Source organism: Canis lupus, chromosome 25, assembly GCF_011100685.1.
Source record: "Canis lupus familiaris isolate Mischka breed German Shepherd chromosome 25, alternate assembly UU_Cfam_GSD_1.0, whole genome shotgun sequence".
NCBI lineage: Eukaryota > Metazoa > Chordata > Mammalia > Carnivora > Canidae > Canis > Canis lupus.
Genome location: NC_049246.1, coordinates 28,022,177 through 28,047,870, shown reverse-complemented (window position 1 = coordinate 28,047,870; position 25,694 = coordinate 28,022,177). Strand labels below are relative to the sequence as shown.

At 39.7% G+C, this 25,694-nt stretch overlaps 1 protein-coding gene across 6 annotated transcripts in view; it reads left to right on the top strand.

The window, feature by feature from the left end:
• Positions 1-25,694, top strand: part of MSRA (methionine sulfoxide reductase A) — a 433,724-nt gene that overhangs the window by 156,914 nt on the left and 251,116 nt on the right. For 5 of the 6 annotated variants that reach the window (XM_038573679.1, XM_038573680.1, XM_038573677.1 and 2 more), the window contains exon 2: positions 12,723-12,791. The exons of the other annotated variant lie outside the window; for it this stretch is intronic. In XM_038573679.1, the coding sequence (XP_038429607.1) occupies positions 12,723-12,791 (69 nt within the window). The remainder of the gene's footprint in view (positions 1-12,722; positions 12,792-25,694) is intronic. 6 annotated transcript variants of the gene reach the window in all.

Below are 25,694 nucleotides of genomic sequence, written 5' to 3'. Positions count from 1 at the left end.
ACTGTAGTTGAAGATTGTGTCCACTGTGTTTCTTAATATGAATATGTACTGGGTCAGCCAGTTTCCCTTAATCAGCCATGTGACTAAGCCTGCTCTCTCAGAATGACAGATCCTTAAGTGAAATTTGTAGAGTAGATGAGTTACATGTGCTGCTTCTCTAATAAGAACTGGATTAAAAAAAAAAAACTTCACTGACTTATTGAAAATCAGTTGAAGCCTTCATAGTAAAAACTTCATTTATCTTTTTTGAGAGAAATAGAAAATGTTTCAACCACTTTTAAAATTAGGAATGGTGAGCATAATCTCTATTCAGTAAATCTAAAATAGATTTTAAAATACTCTTATCTTCTATTGTGGAGGAAAATTACAAGGGAAGAGGAAACAGGATGAGAAGCAGGAGAGACAGAAATAATTAAAATATGTGTCAAATTCCAGAAAGGCAAAATACTGGCTTTCTCTCTTTTTCTCCCTCCCTCTCTTTCCTATAAAAAAAATGGTAAATCTGGAAACACCTTTTATTTTAAGTAAACAATGTTTAAATTTCATCCAAAATTTGATTGATCCTCTTAAAATCCTTTCCCTTTTAAAAAGAGGACAGCTAACATATTGCTTTGGAGAATGCTGATCAATTTTAGGGAGGAAATGTAATGATATCTATATCTTGAGGACTTTTAGGATGCTGTAAACTACAGAGAATTTGAAAGCTTGTTGCAGACGGTTTTGCTGAGATCCAGGTGAGATCGTCTTTGGCATTTACCCCAGGCTTAGATAAAATGTCATCATCAGGCTGATCCAAGCTTAGAGGTTGCTTGCCTGCCATTGACCACCTTGTGTCTCATTGTGGCCCTCTGCCCTGGGAAGAAGCCCTTGGGTTGCAAGGGTAATCACTGGGTAGTGAAGACTGGGGACATTTAAAATAATTTTTTATTTCTATTTTTGAAAGTGTATTACATCACACGCACCATAGTTCAAAAAGTAAAGTCAGAGTGTTAGAAAAATTAACTGTAGCACATTGTACACATTATCCTGTTCTTTGATTCCAAATCCTCCTCAATAAATGGTGCATTTTGTAGATCTATGTCTATACCTATAAAGTTGTCTCATTCTTTATAATGGTTGCATATTATTCCACTGCATGGATTATTTAATGCAAAAGGTTGGTGCCAATCGTTTTACAAATGATTCTGAAACAACTTTATACATGAGCACAATGTACTATAGAAGCTAATCTCTAGTGAATCTTGTTAATGTTTAGTGTTAATGTTCTATCTCTTTATCAATATCTTATTCCCCTTAGAATCTTTTGTCTCTTTCTCCTTACCCCCAACAACAGATAATAATTTAATAAATGGAAAGCTTATTGATTTTAATGGAAGCTAAATTGATATTTGTTTGTATCTATGACTCTTCCTCTTTCTTGCTAGAATCCCATATTTAGCTATATCTCCTTCATTTTTAATGTAAGAAGAGAGTTGAGACAAGTTACGTAGGCTTATAACAACATACTCTGTTTTTGATTAGGAGCTTCCATTTAGAAATAAAGTAATAATTCCTTTTCATGAAAGAGCAGCAACAAGAAAGCAGACAGATCTGACCTTACCCTGTAGCAGGCCCCTTTGTAGTGCTGATGGAGAATGTTGGGAGGAAAGGTTGGTGTTGGTCTGAAACAGATTGCAAGGGGAGGTCTGGGCGGGTCAGGCTCAGCTGAGCAGAGGGCCTGATCATTTATCACTGTCAGAGGGGTGGGGGTGGAGGGAGGAGGAGGAACTAGAGCATCTCTCCCCGTTGGCTGATTGACAGCTGACAGCACCTCATGCAACCTCCAGGCCCACTATGTGCCATTGAGGGGCTATGTGCTTCCTGCTGAAGGCTGCCAACATGTTCACAAGGAGGAAGAAAGAAGGCCGGCTGCATGCTGTGGCTGCCCCATTTCCACGTGGCGTACAGAACCATTTGTAAAAGCCGACTTAATGGTATTAGAGGCATACAGCTAGGCTCCAGAGTGATACCAGCACTCTAGTAAGGGTTGAGGAAACCCCTCTGTGGTCTCATGCCTTAATCACATTCACAGGACTTAGATACTCTGTACAACATTGATTACTTCAATGTGGCAGAATTGACATTGACAAATGCTGGGGAAATAGTAGATAATTTTGCTTCGCCTATGAGTAAGGGACCAAAACAATGCAGCCAGGGAAGCTGGGGTCCCCTAGAAGTCTTTGAAGGGCAGCATTTAAAAAATAATACTAAAAAGTATGATTTCTGCATGCCCCTTAAGAGTTTTTTTTTTTTAAGATTTATTTATTCATGAGAGACACACAGAGTTATGTTAACATCGATCTTACAAATCCAAAATATGTTTTAGGATCAACAGGAAGCATGCACCTTAGACTAAAAGAAAAGCATTGTGGGGGCAGCCCGGGTGGCTCAGCGGTTTGGCGCCTGCTTTTGGCCCAGGGTGTGATCCTGGAAACCTAAGATCGAGTCCCATATCGGGCTCCCTGCGTGGGGCCTGCTTCTCCCTCTGCCTGTGTCTGTGCCTCTCTCTTTCTCTGTGTCTCTCTCATGAATAAATAAAGAAAATCTTAAAAAAAAAAAAAGAAAAGCATTGTGATTTACTGTCACATTGTTCAGTACCACTATTTTCAACACTCTTATTCACAGAGATGTCATATTCATCGGGATGACATATAGATTTTAATCCTTAAGATAAACTTATTTTATTTTATTTTATTTTTATTTTTAAGATAACTTTATTTATTATTTATTTATTTATTTAGATAACCTTATTTTATTTTATTTTTTTTAAAGATTTTATTTGTTCATGATAGACATAGGGGGAGAAAGAGGTAGAGACACAGGCAGAGGGAGAAGCAGGCTCCATGCAGGGAGCCTGACGTGGGACTTGATCCCGGGACTCCAGGATCGCACCCTGGGCCAAAGGCAGACGCTAAACCGCTGAGCCACCCAGGGATCCCCTATTTTATTTTTTGAAATAAATTTATTTTTTATTGGTGTTCAATTTACCAACATACAGAATAACACCCAGTGCTCATCCCGTCAAGTGCCCCGGTCAGTGCCCGTCACCCATTCACCCCCACCCCCCGCCCTCCTCCCCTTCCACCACCCCTAGTTCGTTTCCCAGAGTTAGGAGTCTTCATGTTCTGTCTCCCTTTCTGATATTTCCCACACATTTCTTCTCCTTTCCCTTATATTCCCTTTCACTATTATTTATATTCCCCAAATGAATGAGAACATATAATGTTTGCCCTTCTCTGATTGACTTACTTCACTCAGCGATAACCTTATTTTAAATGGAAATTCTATTCTCAAGATTAGCTAATTTTGTTGTCATTAGGAATTATCTGTGTTATGAGGGGGCAGGGAGATTTTTATAAAAGTCAGGTGGAAATTGTCTATCAATTAATATTATATGCATGTCACAGATGCCTAAGTTAGACATGGTTCTTAAATGTAACTAATGGGGCACCTGGGTGGCTCAGTGGTTGAGTGTCTGCCTTTGGCTCAGGTCGTGATCCCAGGGTCTTGGGATCAAGTCCTGCATCAGGCTCCCCACAGGAAGCCTGCTTTTCCCTCTACCTATGTATCTGCTTCTCACTCTGTGTCTCTCATGAATAAATAAATAAAATCTTTAAAAAGAATAAAGTAAATGTAACTAATAGCATTACAAAGTAAAAATGAAATTTGTCTAAAAATGAAATAAATGATGATGGAATGCTTTATTGGAATAATGTAGCGTGGGAACTCATGCTAGTCTGGTGATAGTGGGGTAACAGGATATGTTAAGAGCTGTAGGCAGTGCTGCTAATACAGAAGCCTTGTGTCGGTTAAACCTGATCAGCAGCCCTAGAAGTTGGTGGTCTGTGAAGGATGAAGAGAAGGCAGACATTGTCTTACTATTTTTGTGTCACCAACAACAAACCCAGTGCCTGGCACATGACGAGTATTCAGTAGTTGTTTTCTGAACTGTGGTGTTATTGGGGCAGAATGTGGATCCCTGTGCTTGGACTTACTGAGGAAGATATGCCCTAAGTCCCTCTGCCAACCTTCATTCCGCCTCCCATCACATACCTATTTATGAGTTCACTTGCTTGCTTATGAGCCCTACCCAGGTGAGGAACAAGTCCGAGATGGCCCTCATCACAGAGTGTCTAATGGGCCTGTGATACACCTGATTTGAGTTAGTCTAGAAGTCCTAGGACAGTTCCAGTGCTCATTACTTAGGGTGCAATATCTTAAGGAGCAAGCCAGAGAGTTCATGGTATTTAAAACTGCAAAGAAAAGGGCGCTTTGGTGAGGTCTTATGTGATTAATCAGGAAATAATATGCTCATTGGTTACTTTCATTTAAGAGAGTTTTAGGCTTTCTCTACTCAAAACATTTAGATTTTATAATTTTCAAGTAGACCTAATAGGATCTAGATTTCTTCTATTTCAAGTTTGCCTTTTAGTTTTTTTCTGCTTATTGTAGTTTACTGATTATCAAGGAAATATTTGCTCAAGAAAAATTTGGAAATGGATAAAAGTGTAAAGATGGAAGAAAAATCAGCCATAACTCGGCATATACACGCAGCCACATAGACTGTTGTACCGTTCCCTTCTGGTCATCTTTCTGTGCCTTTGTTCTTAATTGAATAGGATCCTTTTTTAGTATCTTGCTTTTTTCCCACTAAATTCTTATTCCTATTTCCTGATGCCATAAAAAAAAACTATTTATGATCATACTTTAAAAATTACCATGCAATATTCCACTTTAAGATTGTGTCATAATTTACTTCATTATCTCCTTTTTGTTGGGTCATTTAGGTTGCTTACAGTTTCTCACTATTATAAATAATTCTGTTGTAAGCATCTTTGCACACCTTTGGTTCAGTTCTAATTTCCTAAGGTAAATATCTGTACTTAGAATTATTAGGTCAAGGACCTAAATGCGTTTGATGGTCTTGATGCATATTGCTGGATGGCTTTCCAAATAGATTGTATTCTATTGTATTGAATTCTCACTTCCATGAGTTGCATCTGAGAAGGCCCGTCTCCCTACACCTTCATTGGTACCTAGCACTGATTTGTAAATTTGCCATTTTCATGACTTAGAAATGATATCTCAATGTGGTAGGGATCTACTCGTGCATTTATTTGTTATTTATATATTTAGAGATTTTTCTATCTGTGATGCCTTTTCTGTCATTCTCCACTTTCTCTGTGGCAGTGGGATGGCTGTGGCTGTCTTTTACAGAATTGTGGAAGCCTTCTTTGGCACATGGAGAAGTCTTTCTGATGTCAGTTTCTAGGGGCCCCAGCTTGCCTGGTGCACTGTTGTTGTGGGTACTCTGTGTTCACTTTCCCTCACTCTCCAGGTCAATCCTGTGGCTTCTGGGAACACAGGAGCATAGTAGGACCACTCTAGGTCAATTTTTCTTAGGAACAAAAAAGGACCTGTGTCTGAGGGGATGTGCATATGGTGTGTCTGCTCTGGGTTTGTAGTCACACTCGTGGTCTTGTGCACCGAGCAGACCTCAGAAAATATAGCAGGCACTTCATGAACAACAAGAATGTCCCATGCTTGCATCATGTCATACTCTTCTTAAAACACATTCCTATCTTCAGCTCTCTGACTCTTTCAACTGGAAATCTTCCCTTAGGTTTCTCTCAACAAGTTTGTGGTTAAATAGAGATTCTTAGTGTAAGATCCATGAAATTTATCTTTGCTCCCACAACACCTAGTATCTGGCATGTACTAAACACTCAAGATGTAATTGCCAAAAAAAAAAAAAAAGATGTAATTGCCAGTGGGTATGAGCCAAAGACCTCACCCATAAGTATTAGCTTATGCTTCATCAACATGTGTTATTGTGTAGGCTGGGGTTTAGGAACAGGTAAGAACCTGCCTTGTTCTGCCCCATTCTGCTCTGACATTGTCAAATTCGGGCTTCTGCCGCGGGACCCTGGGAGGTTTGGGGGCTGCCTGAGCTGGGGCATTGGCTCCTTTACTGGCCAAGAGATGCAGCTTAGGTTTGCTGTGCACAGAGCAAAGAGAGAAGAGAAGGAAGAATGGTGTTGGTGGGTGGGATTTAACTGGAGGAAGGACAACGATCAGGGCGTGAGGGTAAAATCCTGAATGGTATATAAATTCTTTTCTTAGAGCTACAATCTTAAACTGTTCCATCTGATTTCTTTTGCTTTTTGTATAGCTCCCACTTATATATAGTTGTTGGTCACCACGTGAGGAAGACAGTGAGGGTAGCCTTCCCTTCCTCCTTGAGCTTTGAGAGGAATGCTCTCCTCTTTGCCCACAGCAGTTGAGGACTTTTGTCTCATTTCCAGCATTGCCTTTACCAGAGACTCCTTGCTAGCCTCTCCTAGCTGCAAATTCCATCTGCCTCTAGCACGCACCTCAGCAGTCAGTAAGAAGGACCCAGACTTCTCTGGACATAGGATAGGTGGAGAGTAGAGGTCGGCCCGCAGGCTGAGTAGTGTCCCAGCAACTTGCCCACTGCCTTGTAACTGCCCAGCCTTCCTCTCCTCACATGCAGAGTACACTTTTAGGGGGCAAAACCCGTTCTTGGTTGACTTTCACCTCAAAACATCACAGTCAGAAGTTATAGAAAATTATGTAAAGGGCCACAGTATATAAGAACAATATGGAACCACAGTGCCTCTAGAAGCACCATTACCTCTCTTTTCCTAGTGGACCTGTCCCATATTTCAGTGACTGGGTGACAGATGCATCTTTAGGACTCTGGCTCCTCTTTCTCTACAGTCAATGCTCACAGTAATCAAATCAAATCATGCTATAGAGGGCGCCTTGGCAGGACTAGGGCCCAGAATGCTTTGGTCAGTGTGATCCAGGGTCCTTCTGCTAGAGGCAGGAGAGGCTGGTCAAAAGCCAGGGCTTGGGGACCAAATATGAAACCTGCTTAGTTCCAGTCTGACTTGTACCTTGAGACCCTGGGAATTTGTGACCTGGAGAAAAAGCCACAACGAAACAGACAATGAGAGGCAATGTGAGACTATATTTTGTTGTGGGCTTGATGGATTTTTGACAGATTTTTATTACCACACGAATAAAGGTACTTTTATTACTCTAGCCCCAAACTGAAGCTAATCACCACCAATGAGTTTTGTAGCAGCATGAATGATGGGTAGTAACACTTGAGAAGTATAGGCTGGGTTTTTGCAGGGTTAATAGCATGACTGGGAGGAGCTTCCATTGTTAGCTGACAAGTAGGCTTTAGTCGGACACAGGGCTGTTCCAATCCTGGGATGGTTCTAGGTCCAGTAGTTGAGTAAGACTCCCTACTACAAGGTTAGCAACAGCACAGTTCCTGCAGTCTTGAATTTGGTGGTGTTGCCATCATTACCCAGACTGGAGGAGATTGGCCCTACAGGAGAATAGTCAGGGTCTGGGGGCCCACCCTCTAGTCCCTCACTTCCATGCCATTTACCTGCCTCATTTCCGCTCACTCTCCTCACTCAGAAGATAGAAGTTTTAGCTCTCTCTGTTTCGGCATAGGACATTATGCTAATCACTGGTTGGTTTATGTCTGAATTTGTATTATTACAGATATATTATTGAATAATTTCATTGTATTATTTTCAAAGAAAACAGTCATAAAGCTTCAAGTGCATTAGATATTCACAAAACAAAAGAAAAAAAGAGTGCTCATGTCATCTTCTAAAGCTTTTAAACATGTCCCCCAAATCCCCTTCAACATCTCTCTGATAGTTGACTTTGACCCAATCTTGCTCTAATTAACCTCACTGCTCCATAAGCACTGGGCTTTCAAGATAAATGAAAATCTATTCCTTGTCCTCATATACCCTTGACTGAGGACACGTCATGGCCATCAGCAGAGGTTGTCCTCCTGGAGCATGTGGCTTTGGAATGTGCCCCCATGGAGTGGCGGCAGGGATATCTTCCCGTTTAGCCAGATTGGAGGCATCCACCCTGCTGCGGCTGAGCAACAGATGTCCCTGTCATTGACCCTCTCCCGTCTCCATTTCATGCTCTGCCGGTAATCAATAGTTAGTATCCAATGAATGAATGATTTTTCTGTTTAGTCAGTTTGATTGTTCCTGTGGTGACATGTGCCACCAATTTTGAAAAAAAAAAAATTATAAATGCTCACTAGGTTCCCAAATTAGCCCACCCCTCCCCCTAGTCTTAATGACCTATGTAATGTGTTTAAAGGATCTCTGGTTCTTTGGCTCCCAAATACTTGCCTCAGCAGTTTCAATAGGAAAATACCCTCAGAAGCTAAACCTCAATTTCTAGTAGAACTGCCATGGCTTGATTTTTAAGAACTCACCATTCTTACATCATGGAATGGAAGTAGCACTTAGATTTCCCCCTTTTCTTTTATCCCTAAAGCTATATATAGAGTTTTGGAGATTTTCAAAGGATTTTTTAAAATTGCAATTTATCATATAGAAACAAGAAGGAAATGGCTTCTTTTTTTGTCCATCTTTCTGTTTTATTCACTTAGACCAAGAATGACAAACCAGGGGCACCTGGGGGGCTCAGTGACTGAGTGTCTGCTTTTGGCTCAGGGTGTGATCCCAGCGTCCTAGGACCGAGTCCTGCATCAGGCTCCCCGCAGGGAGCCTGCCTTTCCCTCTGTCTATGTCTCTGCCTCTCTGTCTGAGTCTCTCATGAATATTTAAATAAAATCTTTAAAAAAAAAAAAGGAATGAAAACCAATTTCATCACATATGCACATATATCTAAATAATAAGGGACTCTGTGGGATGGTAGGTTAAGAAAAGATTTCCTGGTCCCATTTGGAGATCAAGAAGGTATGCTATGCTTGATTAGTGATGTCTGCTATGAGCACGGAAGTAGAGGAAAGGTATATCATGTGCCACGAACTTGAGTCAGGAATGACTAAGTCAGGAATGACTCAGATCTTGTGAAAAATAAAGTTGACACATAGATGAGAACACTATCTAACAGTTAGGGGGTGTTTACTATGTGTCAGGCACTGTTCTAAGTGTTTTACCTATATCAAAAAATTTAATTCTCAAAGCAGCCAACAAGGTAGGTACAAATGAGGAATCTGGTATAAATGAGTAAACTTGAGGCACAAAGAAGTTAAGTAATGAAGCCATGTTCCTACAGCTAGGAGGTGGGACGTCTGAGGTTCAAAATCAAGGCAGTCTTGATCTAGAGCCCGAGTCCTTAAGCTGCTGACACTATGCTATCTCTTCTTGGCTAATGCTGTGTCTTTGCTGTCCAGGAACTGACTCAGCTGCAGTTCAGAAGAAAATGCCAAATTAGCTTTATAGATCCTGTTACTTTGGGCCTTGGGCTCTAGAATAAAAGATAAGACAGGATCCAAGGGGATCTGAGCATCCAGGAGAGGGTTGCGTATGAACTTCCTCCTTCCTCTCCACTTCCAGTAGCATTTCTAGTCTTCCTGCCTCCACAGGCACTGCCACATTCTCAGATGAGGGTAGGTGAATAATAGGAAGGGGAGAGGTGAAGACATTTATGGAATGGAACAGAGAGGAGTTCCTTGGTCTCTGGCACCTGAATGGGAAAACTTCTTTTGGGTGGCCATTTTCAATGATCATTTTGTGTTAGGGACAATTGTACATATGAAGAAAGATATGTCTTTAGTGTATGCAATAATATATCCTTCATAGTGGCTGAAGAGAGACCTTTTAGCATTGTTTATGTCTTCCTTCATTAATTTAACAGCTACTTATTGAACACCTGTGCTTTGTGCCCTATTGAGCAGGGGCTATCAAAATGGTGACCCAAAGGAGCTATAAGCCATGTCCTTCCTGTGCTGGTAGTCTCCTTGTCCAGGTAATGACTAAGTGTAAAGTGCAGCTCTGGTGAGTGCTGTAGAAAATCGTTGGTCCCAAGAAAGCATTAGTAGTAGAGGGAATGAGGGACTCAGGTGGTCGGACCACATGGGTCCTCGAAGGCCACATTAGAATTTTGACTTTAGCCTAAAAAGCAGTGGGAAGCCATGGAAGGTGGGGGAGGAGGTTGGGGAGTTTGTGTCATAGAGTGACTTTGTCTTTCTTTTTGAATGATTAATTGTGTTTGAACTGGTAAGAGTGGATTGGAGAGGGGACATAGATGACCTAGAGGTATTTATAGGAATCCAGGCAAAGAGACCATGATATAGGCCACAGTGGTTTAGTGGTAAAGGGAAGAAGTGGAGGGATTCTGGATGTCTGGAAGGTAAAACTAGCTAGGTTTGGTGATAGATTAGATGTGGATAGTGAGGCTTCAAGAACAGGCAAGGATGCCTAGAAAGTAGGACAATAGTCCTATTCCCAGGGGTGGGGTTGCTGGTAGGTGGCCATGTTTGGAGTGGAAGGTCATCTTGTGTTGGAGGTGCTTTTGAGATTAGAAGTGATGTCATATAGGCTACACTTTTCATTGTAAATGTGTATTGTTTGGGCCGGGCTATGAATAAGCCTTGATGGGTTGGCCTGGGAAATCAAGTACTATGGGAAAATTTTTTTAATACATAATTTTGTTGTTTCTTAAAAATCTGAACAAACATATTTTCATTTAGAGAATGAGAATCTAACAATGACAAAGGAAATTATTAAAGGTAAATATCTTGCATGATCTCCCTTGTTGTTTTCATTCTTGTGTGTTTGTCTGCTAGAGAAACATTTCCCTTTTCCTATAAGCATTCATATTTTAATTGTCATTGCAGTCTACATCCAGTGTTGTAATAGGATTGTTTCACTTATTATCTCAAGTATTTTTTCACATTTTTATATGTCTTTCAAATGCCCTATTTGAAATATGTTGCATAATATTACATGTGTTAGATAAATCACAAATTATAATTTTCTAAGCAATGTTAGTACTTTTGGATTTGAATTGATTTTAAAATTTTGTTATTACAAGTAATAAATATTATATGTATCACCTTCTTTTTTTTCCTCTCGTATTATTCCTTTGGTTGAATTTTTATGAGTGGGATTAGTGGATCAAATAGTTTGAATGGATTTACAACTCTTGATGTGTGTAAAGACAAACATTTTTAGAGCCATAGGCAGGCACTGTGGGGTGCTGACCATAGAATAGAACTGTGACTTCCATGTCAGGCCTTATCACATTTCTTTGGATTCAGCAACCAATGGTTCTAACGATATCAATGAGTGCTTGACAAGGTCCTGTGGTCACCTGGGACCTGGGCTGGTCTCTTCCCTCCTTCCAATGTTTTCTGTTACTAAGATAGTGCCACTATCCCTGAAGAACCAGTGAGAGTCCCTGAATTGATGGTGTCCTGAAGATGTTGTCTAAACTCCACTGAGCCTCATAAGGCTTCAGGTTCTAAAAGACTTGCAGTGTGCTGTAGAGGCTGCCTGGAGTTCCAAGAGTTTGGATTAGGTTCTCAAGACCTTCCATGCCCTGGTCCCTGCCTACCAATCCATCCTTCATTGCCACTGCTTCTCAACATATCACCTGTACTATGCCCAGATGAGACTCTTCTGGCCTGAGCTGATGCTTCTGTCACATCCATTCTGGCTCTCATTCAGGTTGCTTCCTCACTCTCTGCCTTTCGAAACCCTGCCTCTTCTCTAAGACTCTGCGCTGGTTGCACTTCCTCCACATTGCTGACTCTTACCTCCCAGCTTGCTATTTCTCTGCTGTGAACTCTTTCTGTACCTTTAGTCCTCATTCCAGGACTAACAAATAATTGTAAGCTTTCTGATAAAGTTTGACATTCTTACCTCTTGAAGGTAACCGCACTCTCCACGAGGGCAGGAACTGTGTCCTACTCTCCCTAGCCCCCTTAGAGCCTAGCTCTAGTGCTGAGCCCTATGCCAGTGTTCCATAAATCTAACAGGACCCAGGACATCACAATATATGTATTAGAGGACGCAGTGTCAAGGATTTTCAGCCATTCTTTTCATTTTCAACATAAATGCCCATATCAAAAAATTGCTGAGGATATTAGTAAAATATACTTAGATGGATCATACTCAGATATGCTCTGTCTGACTGCAGTTTGGGGGGTGATGAGAACAAGTTAATGCTGGAAAACCATAACCTGGTCACCTCTTATTTCTAAGTTCTTAATATGCACAGGGTGGGAAGGATGATTGGCAGAGGGAACAAGGGTGGATGAATATTAGTAAGAAGCATTGGAAGGAATATCCCATCTGGTCTTTAAGAAGGCAAATATCTTTGGCTCCTGGAAACAGTGCTTGAATTGTAGTAAAATGGTGTGTCCTGCTATTCTGTTTTTTGAAAAGTTGGCTCCAGTGCTACCCTGCTGTCTTCACAGCTCACTTCATTGATTAGGTCAGTGTTTTGATAATCAGGAGTCTTCAGATGAAGCCTCCCCAATTTCCCCTGGAGCCCTGAGATTCCCTTGTTCTTCAGAGGCTGGCCTGGTGCAGTGAGGCCTCTGGCTAGGAGTCAGGAGTTTTGGGGCTGGGCTGGCTCTGCTGCCACCAGCTCTGCACAAGCTCAAGCCTTGGCGTCCTCATTTGTAAAACTACATGCTTGAAACTAGACCATCTCTAGGCTCTTCAGTAACTGAGATTAAAAACAAAATAATTGAAACTCTCATAAAAGGGTAAACTTTGGTGCCATTTTTAACTAAAAATGAGAAATAGGCTCTTTGACACATTTAATGACATGTGTTAGTATGTGTGTGGAACTTTACACTTAACTTGTATTTCTTTCTTTCCTTCTCTCCCTCTTTTTTTTTTTTCTAGCCAAACATCATGTCAATGGCAATAGAACAGTTGAACCTTTCCCAGAGGGAACACAGATGGCTGTATTTGGTAAGATATCAACTCTGAAAGAAAACCCAAATTGTGTGCAAAGACTAGTGCCAAATTTCTGAGTTTTAGCAAGTGTCCTCAGGGCTTCAAAATCTGGGCTCTTCTAGATATTTACAAGTCATTGGAGCCAAAAAAACTATCGAGTTCTTAGAATTTCTGGGATCAGAAAAGCTTATTCTATAGAATTTAATATGCTTTCTTTTCTCACTTTGCAAACCAAATATCAAACTGTGTATTTGCTATTTCTTACGTCCACACTGTGAATTAACCTGATAATTTACAGTTTTGAGTTTTTCTTTCCTAGAAGAGTTTTTTTTTTACCCCGTACATTGATATGTAATTTTGTCAAAGGCTGGGGTTCAAGTAGTTTTGAGTTGTTATTCCACAAAAATCAATCTAATTGAGTAATTTCTTCTTCTTCCATTATGAACTTAGCATAATCAATTAAAACATCTTAAACAGAATAAAGTCTAATCTCGGAGTATATATTTACGATATACAATTATTTGGTTGAGCAGAACTCTATTAGATTCCGAATCTTTTGGTGATGAGGTCGTTTTTAATTCATGGTTCCTTCCTTCCATGTTGAATGTCACCCATACTTCCTTCAAAATGTCTCTAACCTGGCACTTATTTTGCCTGCCTACCTCCTCTTCTCCCTCCTTCCTCTGTTCCTTCCCTTTTCTTTCTGACATCCTCTTCCTTTTAGCCTCCGCCCTCCCCCCATCCCTCCAGCAATACACTGGGCACCCCCCATGGCCTGTCTCTACTTACTCTTTCAGGGATTACTGCCTCTGTCCTCTGGATTTTCATTTTCTCCTAGCTTCTGGATCCTTCCCATCAGCACTTATACAGATTCTGTGATCTGTCCTATTCTGAAATCCTGAAGTCCTCTGACTTTATACCTTCCTCTAGCTTCCATTCTACCCTGATCTTGATGATGGTCTCCTACAAGGGCCTTTGATGTAAAACTGCTTTAAGCATGGAGGTGTCTTTGAGCTGGAAATTAGCCTCAGGATGACCCATCTCTAAATTAGCCTATTCAGGATATAACATTAGCTTATTCACAGAGATGGAACCAGAATTAGTAATCAATGATGATTAACAGTTGCAGAGTTATGAAACAGGGAGCTAATTCTGCCTAGGTGTTTGTAAATCTTGCTCTGTATGGGCTGTCACCTTTTAAAATACACTGATCAGTGGTTAGGAATTATTATGCTCAGAAATTTAAATGAAGAATTTGATTTTGGAGTAAAAGAACATAATGGACACTCTAAAAATGTGTGCTAAATATTTAATTTGTTAACTTTCCTCTGAGGACTTATGTTCAGATGATGCCATTTTATTGGAGTTGTAGGTTTAGGATTGTTCCCAGGGGATGGCAGATGTCACATCAGTGCTCAAAGGGTTATTTTGATGATCTTTTTGTCTTTCAGATTTTTCATCCCCAGGCATGTTAGAAATTCAGTTCCATGTCCTATTGGGAAATATAAAACAAGACTGACCTATCTTAGCAGGTTTCCCTCTGTTGTGTTATTGGAGGAAAGCTTCCTTCCCACAGGAGAGCCCCAGCACAGGCAGGCAGTGATGTTCAGCCACAGATTTGGAAGTATCAGTGAATAAAGCTCACTGATGAGATTATTATTATTATTTGTCTTGGTTTTGGTGTATAGGGGTTTTCCTAAGAATCCTAAGCCATGGTCTTCAGTGTTTGGCTTTGGGCTTTGGGCAAGCACGTTCCCCTCTCCAAGCCTTGGTTTTTTTCACCCTATAGAATAAGAGGGTTGACAGGGTGCTCCGACACTTGCTCCTTTGCTTCTACATCTTACATATTCAAGACCGAAGGCTCATCTGGCAGCATGCAGTCCTCAGGAAACCCACTGTGAATGGCTAAGGTGTGTGGCTTTTAAAAGAGATGAATCATGTTTAATTTCTACAAGTGCAGAATTCTATAGATCATAAAATACAGTATCTTTTGACATCCAATAATTTTTACATTATTAGAACTGCAGTTTGGCTCTTACACATGCTTAAATTAAGGTCTCTATTTGGGTTAAGTATGTGCAAGCATTTTATATTAATGTTTTAAAAACTGTTCTCATTCCCTGTTGTCCACCTGGCCTGCAGTAGAGAGAAGCAGCAGATGGTTCTGGGGGTGGGCTTCTCTCATTCTGGGTTGTTTATAGCTCGACTGAAAAGGTTAAACCAAGTATATAGCACTTGGCTCTTTGACATATGTTGGACATTTAATCCTCCTGGCACCTCGAAAGGCTGGTAGGAGTATGTAATCCTCTTCGCAGAGTGCTCACGTGACTTATCCGAAGTCACTCAGCCAGTGATATGATGGAGAGAGAATTTGAGTCCAAGTCTAACTGACCCTGAAGCCCACGCTCTTTTTGTGATGCCCCCTGACTCTTAGTACTGATGGAGGAAGCCACGGGCAAGTATGGTAGATGCAGAAATGCCTTTCAGCTGGATCTATGCACGAAAGCATGATTTCCAGCCAAGCCAATTTAGCAAATTGATTTGTAAATTTCTGTGAATTCCCAGAGTGCTCTGAAGGACTCTTGAGTTACAGCTTTTGCTGGGAAAATAGTATTGGAATGACTTCTCCTACTATTTATCATTTTCCCCTATTTGATGTCAGTAGCATTTGTTGATGTACAGGAGACTGTCTTACATATACTTGACTGTGAGTTCACCAAGGCACCAGTGGCACTTTCTATTTGTCCCAACCCATTCTTCATCCTTGCAAATTTTAATATTTTATGACAAAATAGTATCACCACTTTCAGTTTTATTGTCTATTGTTTAATCACTTGAATGTACTTTACAGAATGCTGTCTACATAGGAACTTTCAAATTTAATCCACTCTGAAAATGGTCATTGAACTGCCATTAGGCATTTAGAGTGGATAACGTAAGGAAGTGTAGCGCAAGGGACAGGGTATGCTCCACTGTGAAAAACATATGAGTGTGTCATTATATCAAGTGACCAAAGAATATATAGGTGGTCCTTAGTTTCTGATATATAATCTTCACAGATTATTCTTAGGCTAAGATGTTCATTTTTTTTCACATTTTCTTTCATGGCCCATTTGTTAGTCCTTGTCTTGTTTTTGTGTGGTCACAGTTCTTAAGATTCTTTGTTGCTCTTTCTGTACTCTGCACTTTAGGACAATGATAATGAAGGTAACAGGCTTTGCTCGCCCAGTGGGCTTCTCCTCGTCTGTGTATGATGCTCTCTTTCAAGTCAGCAGGAGCCTTTTTCCCACAAGCTGGAGAAGCAGAACTGAACATTTTGCAATTACTTAATGTCTTTGTTCCTGGTGGCTGAGAGTGCCCTATGGCTATTGTCCCTTTAATCCTACAACAGCCCTGTGAGGTGGGCACTATTGTGCACTGTTAGAGACAGAGAAACTGAGGCACCCAAAGATGAAAGAAATCTGGTCAAGTGGAGGGAATGCTTTCCCAGGCACGAGGACATCCATATTACATTTGCCAGCATGCTGTGCCTGACTGAGAAAGGTTCTCTCTGGCTCTCAATAACTTAATGAAAGTGACATCCCGTTGGCAGTGAGCCACTCCATCCACGCAGAGAGCACAGGCTCCAGCTTCTCTGTTGTGGTGGTTTTTAAGCACCGGACAACTTTTCATTTTATTAAAAATACTGCGTAGTCAAGAAGATGTCTCATTTCAAAATAAAATAAAAACCTATTAATTAAGGAAAATGCAGAGAAGTCAGGAGTTGGGAAGATTTGTGAATTTGGGAAGATTTTTAGTATAATTTTAAACAAATGAAATACTTGAGTTTAAAAACTTTAAAATACAGTACTTTACCATAAAATTTATCATTCAAAGTAGGATGCTTCTGAGAGTGAATGGATGCTGTTAAAATTATGTTAAAACAATGAGGTACAAACCTGAAGGACTTCAGACAACTGGAGTATAATGTCCCCCAATAATAAGAGTGTATATTATAAAATATTTTGGCAAGAGTAATAAACACGCATTGAGTAAAGTTGAAATTGAAAAATAATGAATGTAGATATATTAAAGGAAGTAAACAAATGAAAAAATTACAATGTGGTAGACCAGACTTACATTCTATATAATCTAATATCAACAAGTTTTACTAACTCCAAGATTTTCTCAATATATATTGTTATATTCTTTCTGAATGACTTGAAATTGAAAGTTAATTTAAATTTATAAAACCTGGTTCATAGCTCTTTAGTGAGAGATAGGGAATTGATCTGATTATACCCTTGCAATTTTAATACGTACTACTAGCATCTACTGATGTAGGGTGATGAGTTTTCTGTCACTAGAGGTATTTAAATGAGAGTGGTCATTCCTAACCAATTGAGAAATGGTATTAAATAGCCTATAAGAGCCTTTCTTCTTAATTAATGAGCATTTACTTTATTTCAGAATGTTAAGCCTTTTTGAAAAAAAATAAAAAAAAAAATTACTTCTAATGAGAAACCCTTTGATCCTATCATTTAGAAACCCACACCGAGGCTGTTTGCTGCAAGGTAAGATTCTGCAGTGAGGAATCTTAATGTATAGGAGTTGATACCAGGGACAATAGCAGAGGTATCTCCATGAGTTCTTAGGGTGCGTTTTTTAGGCTCCCACTAGTCTGACGGCAATGACCCTGTGATCTCAAACCTTTGTAAAACATGTTTTCTTTGTCAGGTTCTCTTAGTGCTTCTCAAATGAGAGGGAGCAAAAGACAATCCAAGATATCATGAAAATGCGCTGATGACCTTGTTATAGCCAGGGTGCCAAGAATTCCCCAGACTGTTTCTTGAATAGATGTGTGGAAGGACTGATTCCAGGGCCGGGGCTGGTGGCTGGCATAAACCTGCAGATGCACCTCAGTCCAGGGGCCTCACCTACAGCACCCCAGAGGAGAATGAGATCAGTGTCTGTAAGATGAACCAATCGTAAGACATCCAAGACATCCCCCTGCCCCCCCGCCCCGACTTCAACTGGAGGTGAATTTTGAAACAGCCACAGTTATTTTGTCTGCTAGCCAAGAAAACAGCATTGAAAGCAGCAGGCAATATGTCAGACTTCAAAGGAAAATATATTGGTGTCTCATTGGCTTGAATCCAACATTATGTTGGTAAATAATCAAATCCCGGTGTGGCATATTTCTCCCTGAACCTTGACTGAAAACCATTGAAGACCATTCTGTGAGCTGTGGAGTGGCAGTCACTCATTCTAGGAAGAAGGCCAGAAAGAATGACTTTGAAATGTGTTTATAATTAACTAAACAATCTAAATTCACAAGACTGTTAGAACAGCAGGCTGCTAACTGGTGCAAACTTCTTAAGTGATGAGGCACTTGGGGAAACAAAAACAGGCCTTCCTCCCATATAATCTGAAGCACCTTTGAGGGACAATAATTGGTCATTTAGGGACATGTTTTAAGATATATTTTGTTTTATATGTCTTTCTCATGTGTGCTATGATCTCAATTTTTATTTTTATTTTTGAGCCTGAAGAGGTCAGATAATACAGGGAAGGAGGAGGAGACCTAGCTGAAAATCCCATTTGGATTGTGTGGCATTGCTTAGAATGGTGCAGCCCACCTGGTCCTGGTCCAGAAAAACACAGCTGTGGAGTTTGAGAGTGTATTCTGGGATGGGGAGGGTCAAAGGGGGATATATTTAGAATATGGAAGCTGGAGTGTGGGTGGGGGTTTCTGTGCTCCGAGAATGGAACTGAACCCACTGTAGAAAGGAGTAAATCCGAATCCAATAATGGTTGGTTATCATGCATCCACCAACCTCAACCATTTGGAATGCATGTAAGAGCCAGAAAATAAGTCCCCCTTGCCACACACACACACAAGAGCTGTGGAGTAGTCTATAAAGAATTCCAAATCCACAGAGACCTGTGCAGTCAGATATGAGTCTAGAATCAGCTCCTTACCTGTCCTAAGCCCCATTCCTCATCTGTAAAATGAGGGGAAGAATGTCTACTCCATAGGGTTGTTGTCCGAATGTCATGAGCTAATATGCACCAAGGCACTTAGAATAGCGGTGACGGAATTGGCTGTCAGATCTCAGGCACTGCTGCTCACAGGACAGCCAGGGAGGTGCTCCCCAGGGGCCACCTGGTCTTCCCAGTCAGAGCACACTCTGATCCAGGTCCCAGGCGATTGACCCCAACATTAGTTCCATTTGATCCATAATCTGTTTTGCATAATACCTGATGAGTCCCATAACTCAGGGATTTTGAAGGATAACAGATTGCATTAGTGGACAACTAATCTAACGTTGGCCCAGTACTGACCAGCCCTTATTAAACTTCTGTTAGGCCATTCTCATCATGTTGCTAAATGAGACTGGCTTCATCTTTCTGAATCAATACAGAGCTCTCAAAAAGTACCATGATTTTCCTTTGGCCTCCACTATTGAGTTGATCAGTTGTGTTATCCTAGTATATAGTGACCATCCAGTTGACCACCTTTTTTTTTTTTTAAGTTTTGAAAATGAAGAAGAGTTATATAATTTATTTTACAAATATGGCAGTAATTTCTTAAATTCCTGCAGAGAAGATATGCTCAATAGGATGTGCAAAAGAAACAATTATATATCTATTGTTTCTCTGTGAATTAGCTTTTTTAGAAGAGAAATGTAGATATGGAGAATGAAAAAAATTAGAGTTAATTATTATTGAATTTAACTCAAGTAGCATTTTTTAGAAAAATACAGAACCCCATATTGCAGATAATATAAAGTGGAATATTCTGTCTCTCTCTTCCTCTTTCCAACCATTTATCCTGGGCTTTGTTATAAAACAAAATAAAGGAAAACAAATAGATACAAGCAAAATAGCATACATTAGAATGAGGTAAATGTTAGACCAAAGAAGAATATGAAAAATGAAATATACCAGTAGTGCATGTGGTAATATAATATAATTTATAAAAGTTGGCCACAAATTTGGCTCTATATTTTCTAGCAGCATTGTGAAGTTCAGTCAGTTAGTCGTATGGTTGGTTTCAGTTTTTAAAACTTGTGGTAAAATATGTATAATATAAAATTTGCCATTTTAACCACTGTTAAGTGTATGGTTCAGTGACGTGAAGAACAGTTATACTATTTTGCAACCATCACCACCATCCATCTCCTGAACTTTTTCATCTTTCCCAACTGAAATTCTGTATCCCTTAGATAATAATTGTCCATTCTGTTTTCAGCCAGCCCCTAGCAACCTCCATTCTACTTCACGTCTCTTGGAGTTTCACTACTCTAGATATCTCTGATGAGTGGAGTCATTCAATATTTATCCTTTTGTGACTGGCTTATTTTACTTGGCATAATGTTTTCAAGGTTCATCCATGTTGTGACGTGTTGGAATTTCCTTCCTTTTTTAAGGTCGAGTAATATTTCACCAGATGTATATGCCACATTTTGTTTATCCATTCATCATCTACTGAAGGAAGATGGGTTGCTTCCACCTTTTGGCTATTTTGAATAAAACTGCTATGAACATGGGTGCAAATACCTCTTTAAGAGCCTACTTTCAGTTCTTTTAGTGAAAATACTTTTAAGTGAAATTGCTGGATTGTATGATCCTGTGTTTCATTTTTTGAGGAACTGCCATCTCATCTTTTTACAATTGGCTGACCATTTTACATTCCCATTGGCACAGCACAAGGATTCCAATTTCTTCACATCCCTGCCAGCATGTGTTGTTTGTTAGTAGGCATCCTAATGGGTATGGTACCGAAAATCTACATGCTTGGGGGAATCCTCAAAAAGTAGAGTCTAGATTCTAGAACCAGAATCTAGAATGAGAAAGAAATTTCTTTCAAGGATATGTATAAGGTGGACACTGTAATATAAGACAGTTAACAGTACTACTGATAACCCTTTGGAGTGATTTTGTGAGCTGTTGGTTACACCACTCTTCTCTTTGGGCTCCTGACATTCACTAGGGAATATTTGGTCCACACATCTCCATAGGCACCACAGTGTGCTTTTCTGGTGGGCTTTGGCTTAACCCATAAATTACTTGTATTGCATCTAAAACAATCAATGGTCTGGTTATCTTATAAAGAATTTTCTATCAGTATTATTTCTTTCAGTGGATTTAAAAAATATTTGTTTATTAGTTCTTTATTGTGAAAAATTTCAAATATATTAAAATTAAACTCAGGTAATGAAGCCTCCCTTACTCAGCTTCAGCAGTTATCAGTTAGGGCTGAGTGTGTTTCATGTATATTCTTACTTCTCTCCTCCATTTCAGGTTATTTCAAAGCAAATCTCACATATCATCTCATTTCATCCATGAATATTTTGGTATATATCTCTAAAAGACCAGTTTTCTGGGGGGAGCTTAGATGGCTCAGTTGGCTAAGTGTCCAAATATTGATTTTAGCTCAGTTCATGATCTCAGTGTTGTGAGATTGGGCCCCAAGTCAGGCTCTGTGCTGAGTGTGGAGCCTGCTTAAGATACTCTTTCTCTTTCTCTGCCCACCCCCCCACCTCCTACTTGGATGTTCTCTCTCTCTCTTTCAATAAGTAAATAAGTAAATAAATAAATAAATAAATAAATAAATAAATAAATAAGCAGCTTCTAGGAAACATACCACAATGCCATTATCACACCAAAAACACAGTTTTTAAAATATCATCAAATATCCCATGAGTCCATATGTTTGAACCAAGATCCAAATAGAGTCCATACATTGTAATTGGTTGGTATAAATACTTAGTTTCTTTTAATCTGTAAATTCATCCCTTTCTTTTTCTTTGTAATTTGTTTTTTCAAGAAATTAGATAACTTATTCTGCACTGTTTCCTTCAGTTTAGATTGAATGATCATGTTTGTCATTCTTCTATATTTTCCAAGAACTGGGAGCTAGAGTGCTGATCAGAGTCCATAGGTGGGGTACGTAAACCATTTAGGAGGCATTTAATAACTGAATAATTAAGTTACCAGCCCTTAATGATCATTGCCTAGATCCATTATTTTATTAGAGGCTGCAGGATGGTGCTCTTTTAATTCTAGCATTTCCTTTTATTTATGAACTAGAATATTTCTATAAAAAGAAACTTCCCTTTTATTAACTAGTTGGTTATCTTGACATCCAGTTTGATGTAAAAAGTAGAATCATTTTTCCCCCCTTACCTGCCATTTTGCTCCATGGATCTGAACATGGGTTAAATGTATACTCTTGAATTAGAAGCATATATAAATGGGAAGCTTGGGTGGCTCAGCGGTTGAGTGCCTGCCTTTGGCTCATGTCGTGATCCCGGGATCCTGGGATCGAGTTCTGCATCAGGCTTCCTGCATGGAGCCTGCTTCTCCCTCTGCCTGTGTCTCTGCCTCTTTTTCTCTGTCTCTTATGAATAAATAAATAAAATATTTAAAAATAAGCATATATAAATATAATTGTTTAAGTAAAAATGATTTAACAAGTAATGGAAACCTCTTTAATTTGGCTGAATGACCATTTTCATGTGGGCATTTAATCAAATTATTGAAATTTATAACCATTTGGTTAAACACTTGAAAATATAATCATGATAGATTGGCTCAATAGATTTGGGTAAAACAAAGATGCAGGCACATAGGTGGTAGTAGGTATGTCTCCAGCAAAGCTGGATCTGGGGAGCAGCCACCTTCTCTGCTGTTCTCACCCCAGATCTTGTGACCAGGAGATGTGCTGCCATGTGAGTCTCAGTCCTGAGCCTCAGCAACCCAGGATGAAAAGCCAACTCCAGAGAGAGCCTGAGGACTGGGGGCCATCTTGCTTTTAGATGTGGAGTGCTGTCAAAATATTGGACTGATGAGACTGGATAAGCATCCAAGAAATTACAAAGCCTCCCCAGGACTGCTGCCCACTGTGAAGACTAACAGCTGGGCTGTCTCACCTGGAGCACTTTTTCATGCTTTGGCTTAATATTATGAATGCGTTTGAGGGTAGCAGGAGACGTATATATCAGAGTGCATTTTCCATGCTCTGTGCCTTCTTCAGTTTTCACAGACAGAGCAGGTAAAACTATCTGCAGTTTTTACTGCCAAGTATTTTGGGAACTATTTACTGATTCATTTTTTAATCTCATTTTCATTATTTATTATATTAGGTATTTTTTAGGGGTAAGTTGTCTCAGATTTTCCATTTGGAATGATGCTGTGTATAAAGTAAATAAAAGTAAAATAATTCCTATGAATGAAATTTCATAGGTCTAGTACAACATACAGGTTATTTTTTAAGGCATTCAAAATCAGACAGTGCCAGATCTGTTTTTTCAGAAGTAACTGGGATGTTATCACTGAAACCCTAGGGAGTGGGATTCAGTTGAAGCAACATGTTTGATCCACACTGAGAAACAGCCATTTAGTTCTGCATACCTTTGGCCAAAATAGTGTGAGCAGCAATGAAAGCCCCTGTGAACTTTCCCTGAGTTCTTATGTATAGAGTGTCAGCAGAATCACAGGTGTCTTATAGACCAGGGGCTATTACGTTGAACACCTTTCATCCTCCTCTTGTGTCACTGCTGCCCCAGGACTTAGACAAAGGACTATAGTGGATCAATTACATTGGGATCCATGGTAGTGCTTGCTGGATGATTTTCTTTCTGGTTTAAGTCCCACCATAAATCCTTCCAATCTCAGCTGTGATTCCAAGACTCATGATAATAGGGAGATAATTAACTATAGTTCGTGGTAGACCTTATCATGAGCAAACTCAAAGAGATACTTTAAAAATATGCTTACTTTAACATGATTGAAAACACTCTCAGATGTGGCTTTCCAGAATCCAGCTGAGTAGGAAGAATCACTGCTATTTGTTTTGTGGGAAAATAAATTTTATTTTTTAGCCACATCTCTGGACTCCCCAAACACCCTCTACTGGAGTCTTTTTAATCTCAAATGTCTTTCTATGTGATGACCCTTTCCCAATTTCTTAATTTCCATAGTATTGTCACTAGGTTCAAGATGAGAATGTGCCCATGTGGGAGCCTGGCATCCATGTTGCTTCTAACACTCCAACATTCATTTACTGCTTGGGAGAATTTCTTGTCATACTCTTCCACCAGGCTTCCTTTTCTTTGCCATATGACCTTTGTCCGAGTGGCAGTGACATTTGCATTGAGAGGAGCGGTAGAATTTGTGTTCACCTCATAGGGAATATCAGAAGGAGGAAGGTTTGAGGGTTACCTGGGAAAATTCAGGAGTATGATGACACTAGGAGCTTAGAGTGAGAACTACCTGTGTATTGAGTGAGCTCTCAGGCGTACACAGGATAATGCTTTCTAGCATTCCTTTTGGCTCAATAGCTTGTGATTGGCAAGTATGTTCTTTGACCAGGCCTCATCTTAACAGCTTTGTTGTAGAAATGTGCACTAGCAGGACCACAAGATGGAGAAGGCCCTATAGGCAAGGATTCAGCATTGGCCTTGCCTCCCCACATGTAAAAATAAAAGCTGGATTCCCAAGCAAATAATGTGTGCTTTAATTTTGGTGTTAATACATAGGTCTTCAGTGACACATAACAAACATTTAGGCAGGTATATAGCTGAATGATAAATAGTTTCCTAGGTGCTATTAATGCATTGGTAACTGGACTGACAATTTTGTCCCTGTGTTTTTTTCTACCATGTAGAACTTTTTTATTCTACCTAGCAATGAAGTGGCTGTAAAAACACCACCACCACCACCAACAACAACAACTTTTATATTTGGGCAGTAATGTTTATGTTTTAAAGTACTTATATATGCATTATTTCATTTGTTCTTTGTATTTAGCTCTGAGATGAGAAAACTGAAGCTCAGAGAGGTAAAGTGACTTTCCCAGGATGAGGCTACTAGTTAATGGTAGAGTTAGGCCTAGCACTCAGATAATTTATTCACTTATTAATCAAGTTGTTTATTTATTGCAGCAGGAAACAAACAAAAAATATCTCCCCTCAAGGACTTGTGTTAGTAGGCTAGGACAGAAAATAAGATAAATATGTAAAGTATATGGTACAGAATGTCAGAATGTGGTGAAGGCTGCTGACTCATATAAAGTGAGGGAGGAGCATAGGAAATGCCAGGTTGGGATTGGGATGGAGGCTTGTATTTTAAAATGATGATCAAGCCTGGAGTCCCGGGATCGAGTCCTGCGTTAGGCTCCCGGCATGGAGCCTGCTTCTCCCTCTGCCTGTGTCTCTGCCTCTCCCTCTCTCTCTCTCTCTCTGTCTATAATAAATAAATAAATAAATAAATAAATAAATAAATAAATAAATAAATAAATCTTTAAAAAAATAAAATGATCAAGGAAGAAAGCTACCAATGAGGGAATATTTAAGCAAAGATCTAAAAGATCATAGAGAGATCTGTGGAAAAAACATTCTAGGCCAAAAGAGTATAAGTGTAAAGTCCTAAGGCAAAAGAGTGCCTGACACGAGGCCTGTATGTTGGGATATAGTAAGCAAGGGGGGAGTAATAGTTGCTGAGACCAGAGATTAAGGGACCTTGTGGTAACTTTGAGGACTTTGACTTTTATTTGACATGTTATAGGAAGCCTGTAGAAGATTTGGGGCAGAGAAGTGACATAATATGACTCATTTTTTAAAGTAGCACTTTGGCTGCTATCTTAAAGATGGACTGTTTAGGGTGATGAGAAAAGAAGCAGAGATACCATTGAGGAGGCTGTTGCCTTTCGGTCCCGTACTTTTGGCCAGAACACACACTGCCTTGAATGCTTTATACCTTTGTGAATCTTTCTCAAATGTTGTATCTTCTTAGTTTTAGAATATTTTCTATCCCTTGGTATTAAGAATTTAAGTGGCCCTTTTAAATGACACATTAGCTAAAAGAACAGATATAAATCCTTTGTAGAGAATACAGTTGACCCTTGAACAACATGGATTTGAACTGCATGGG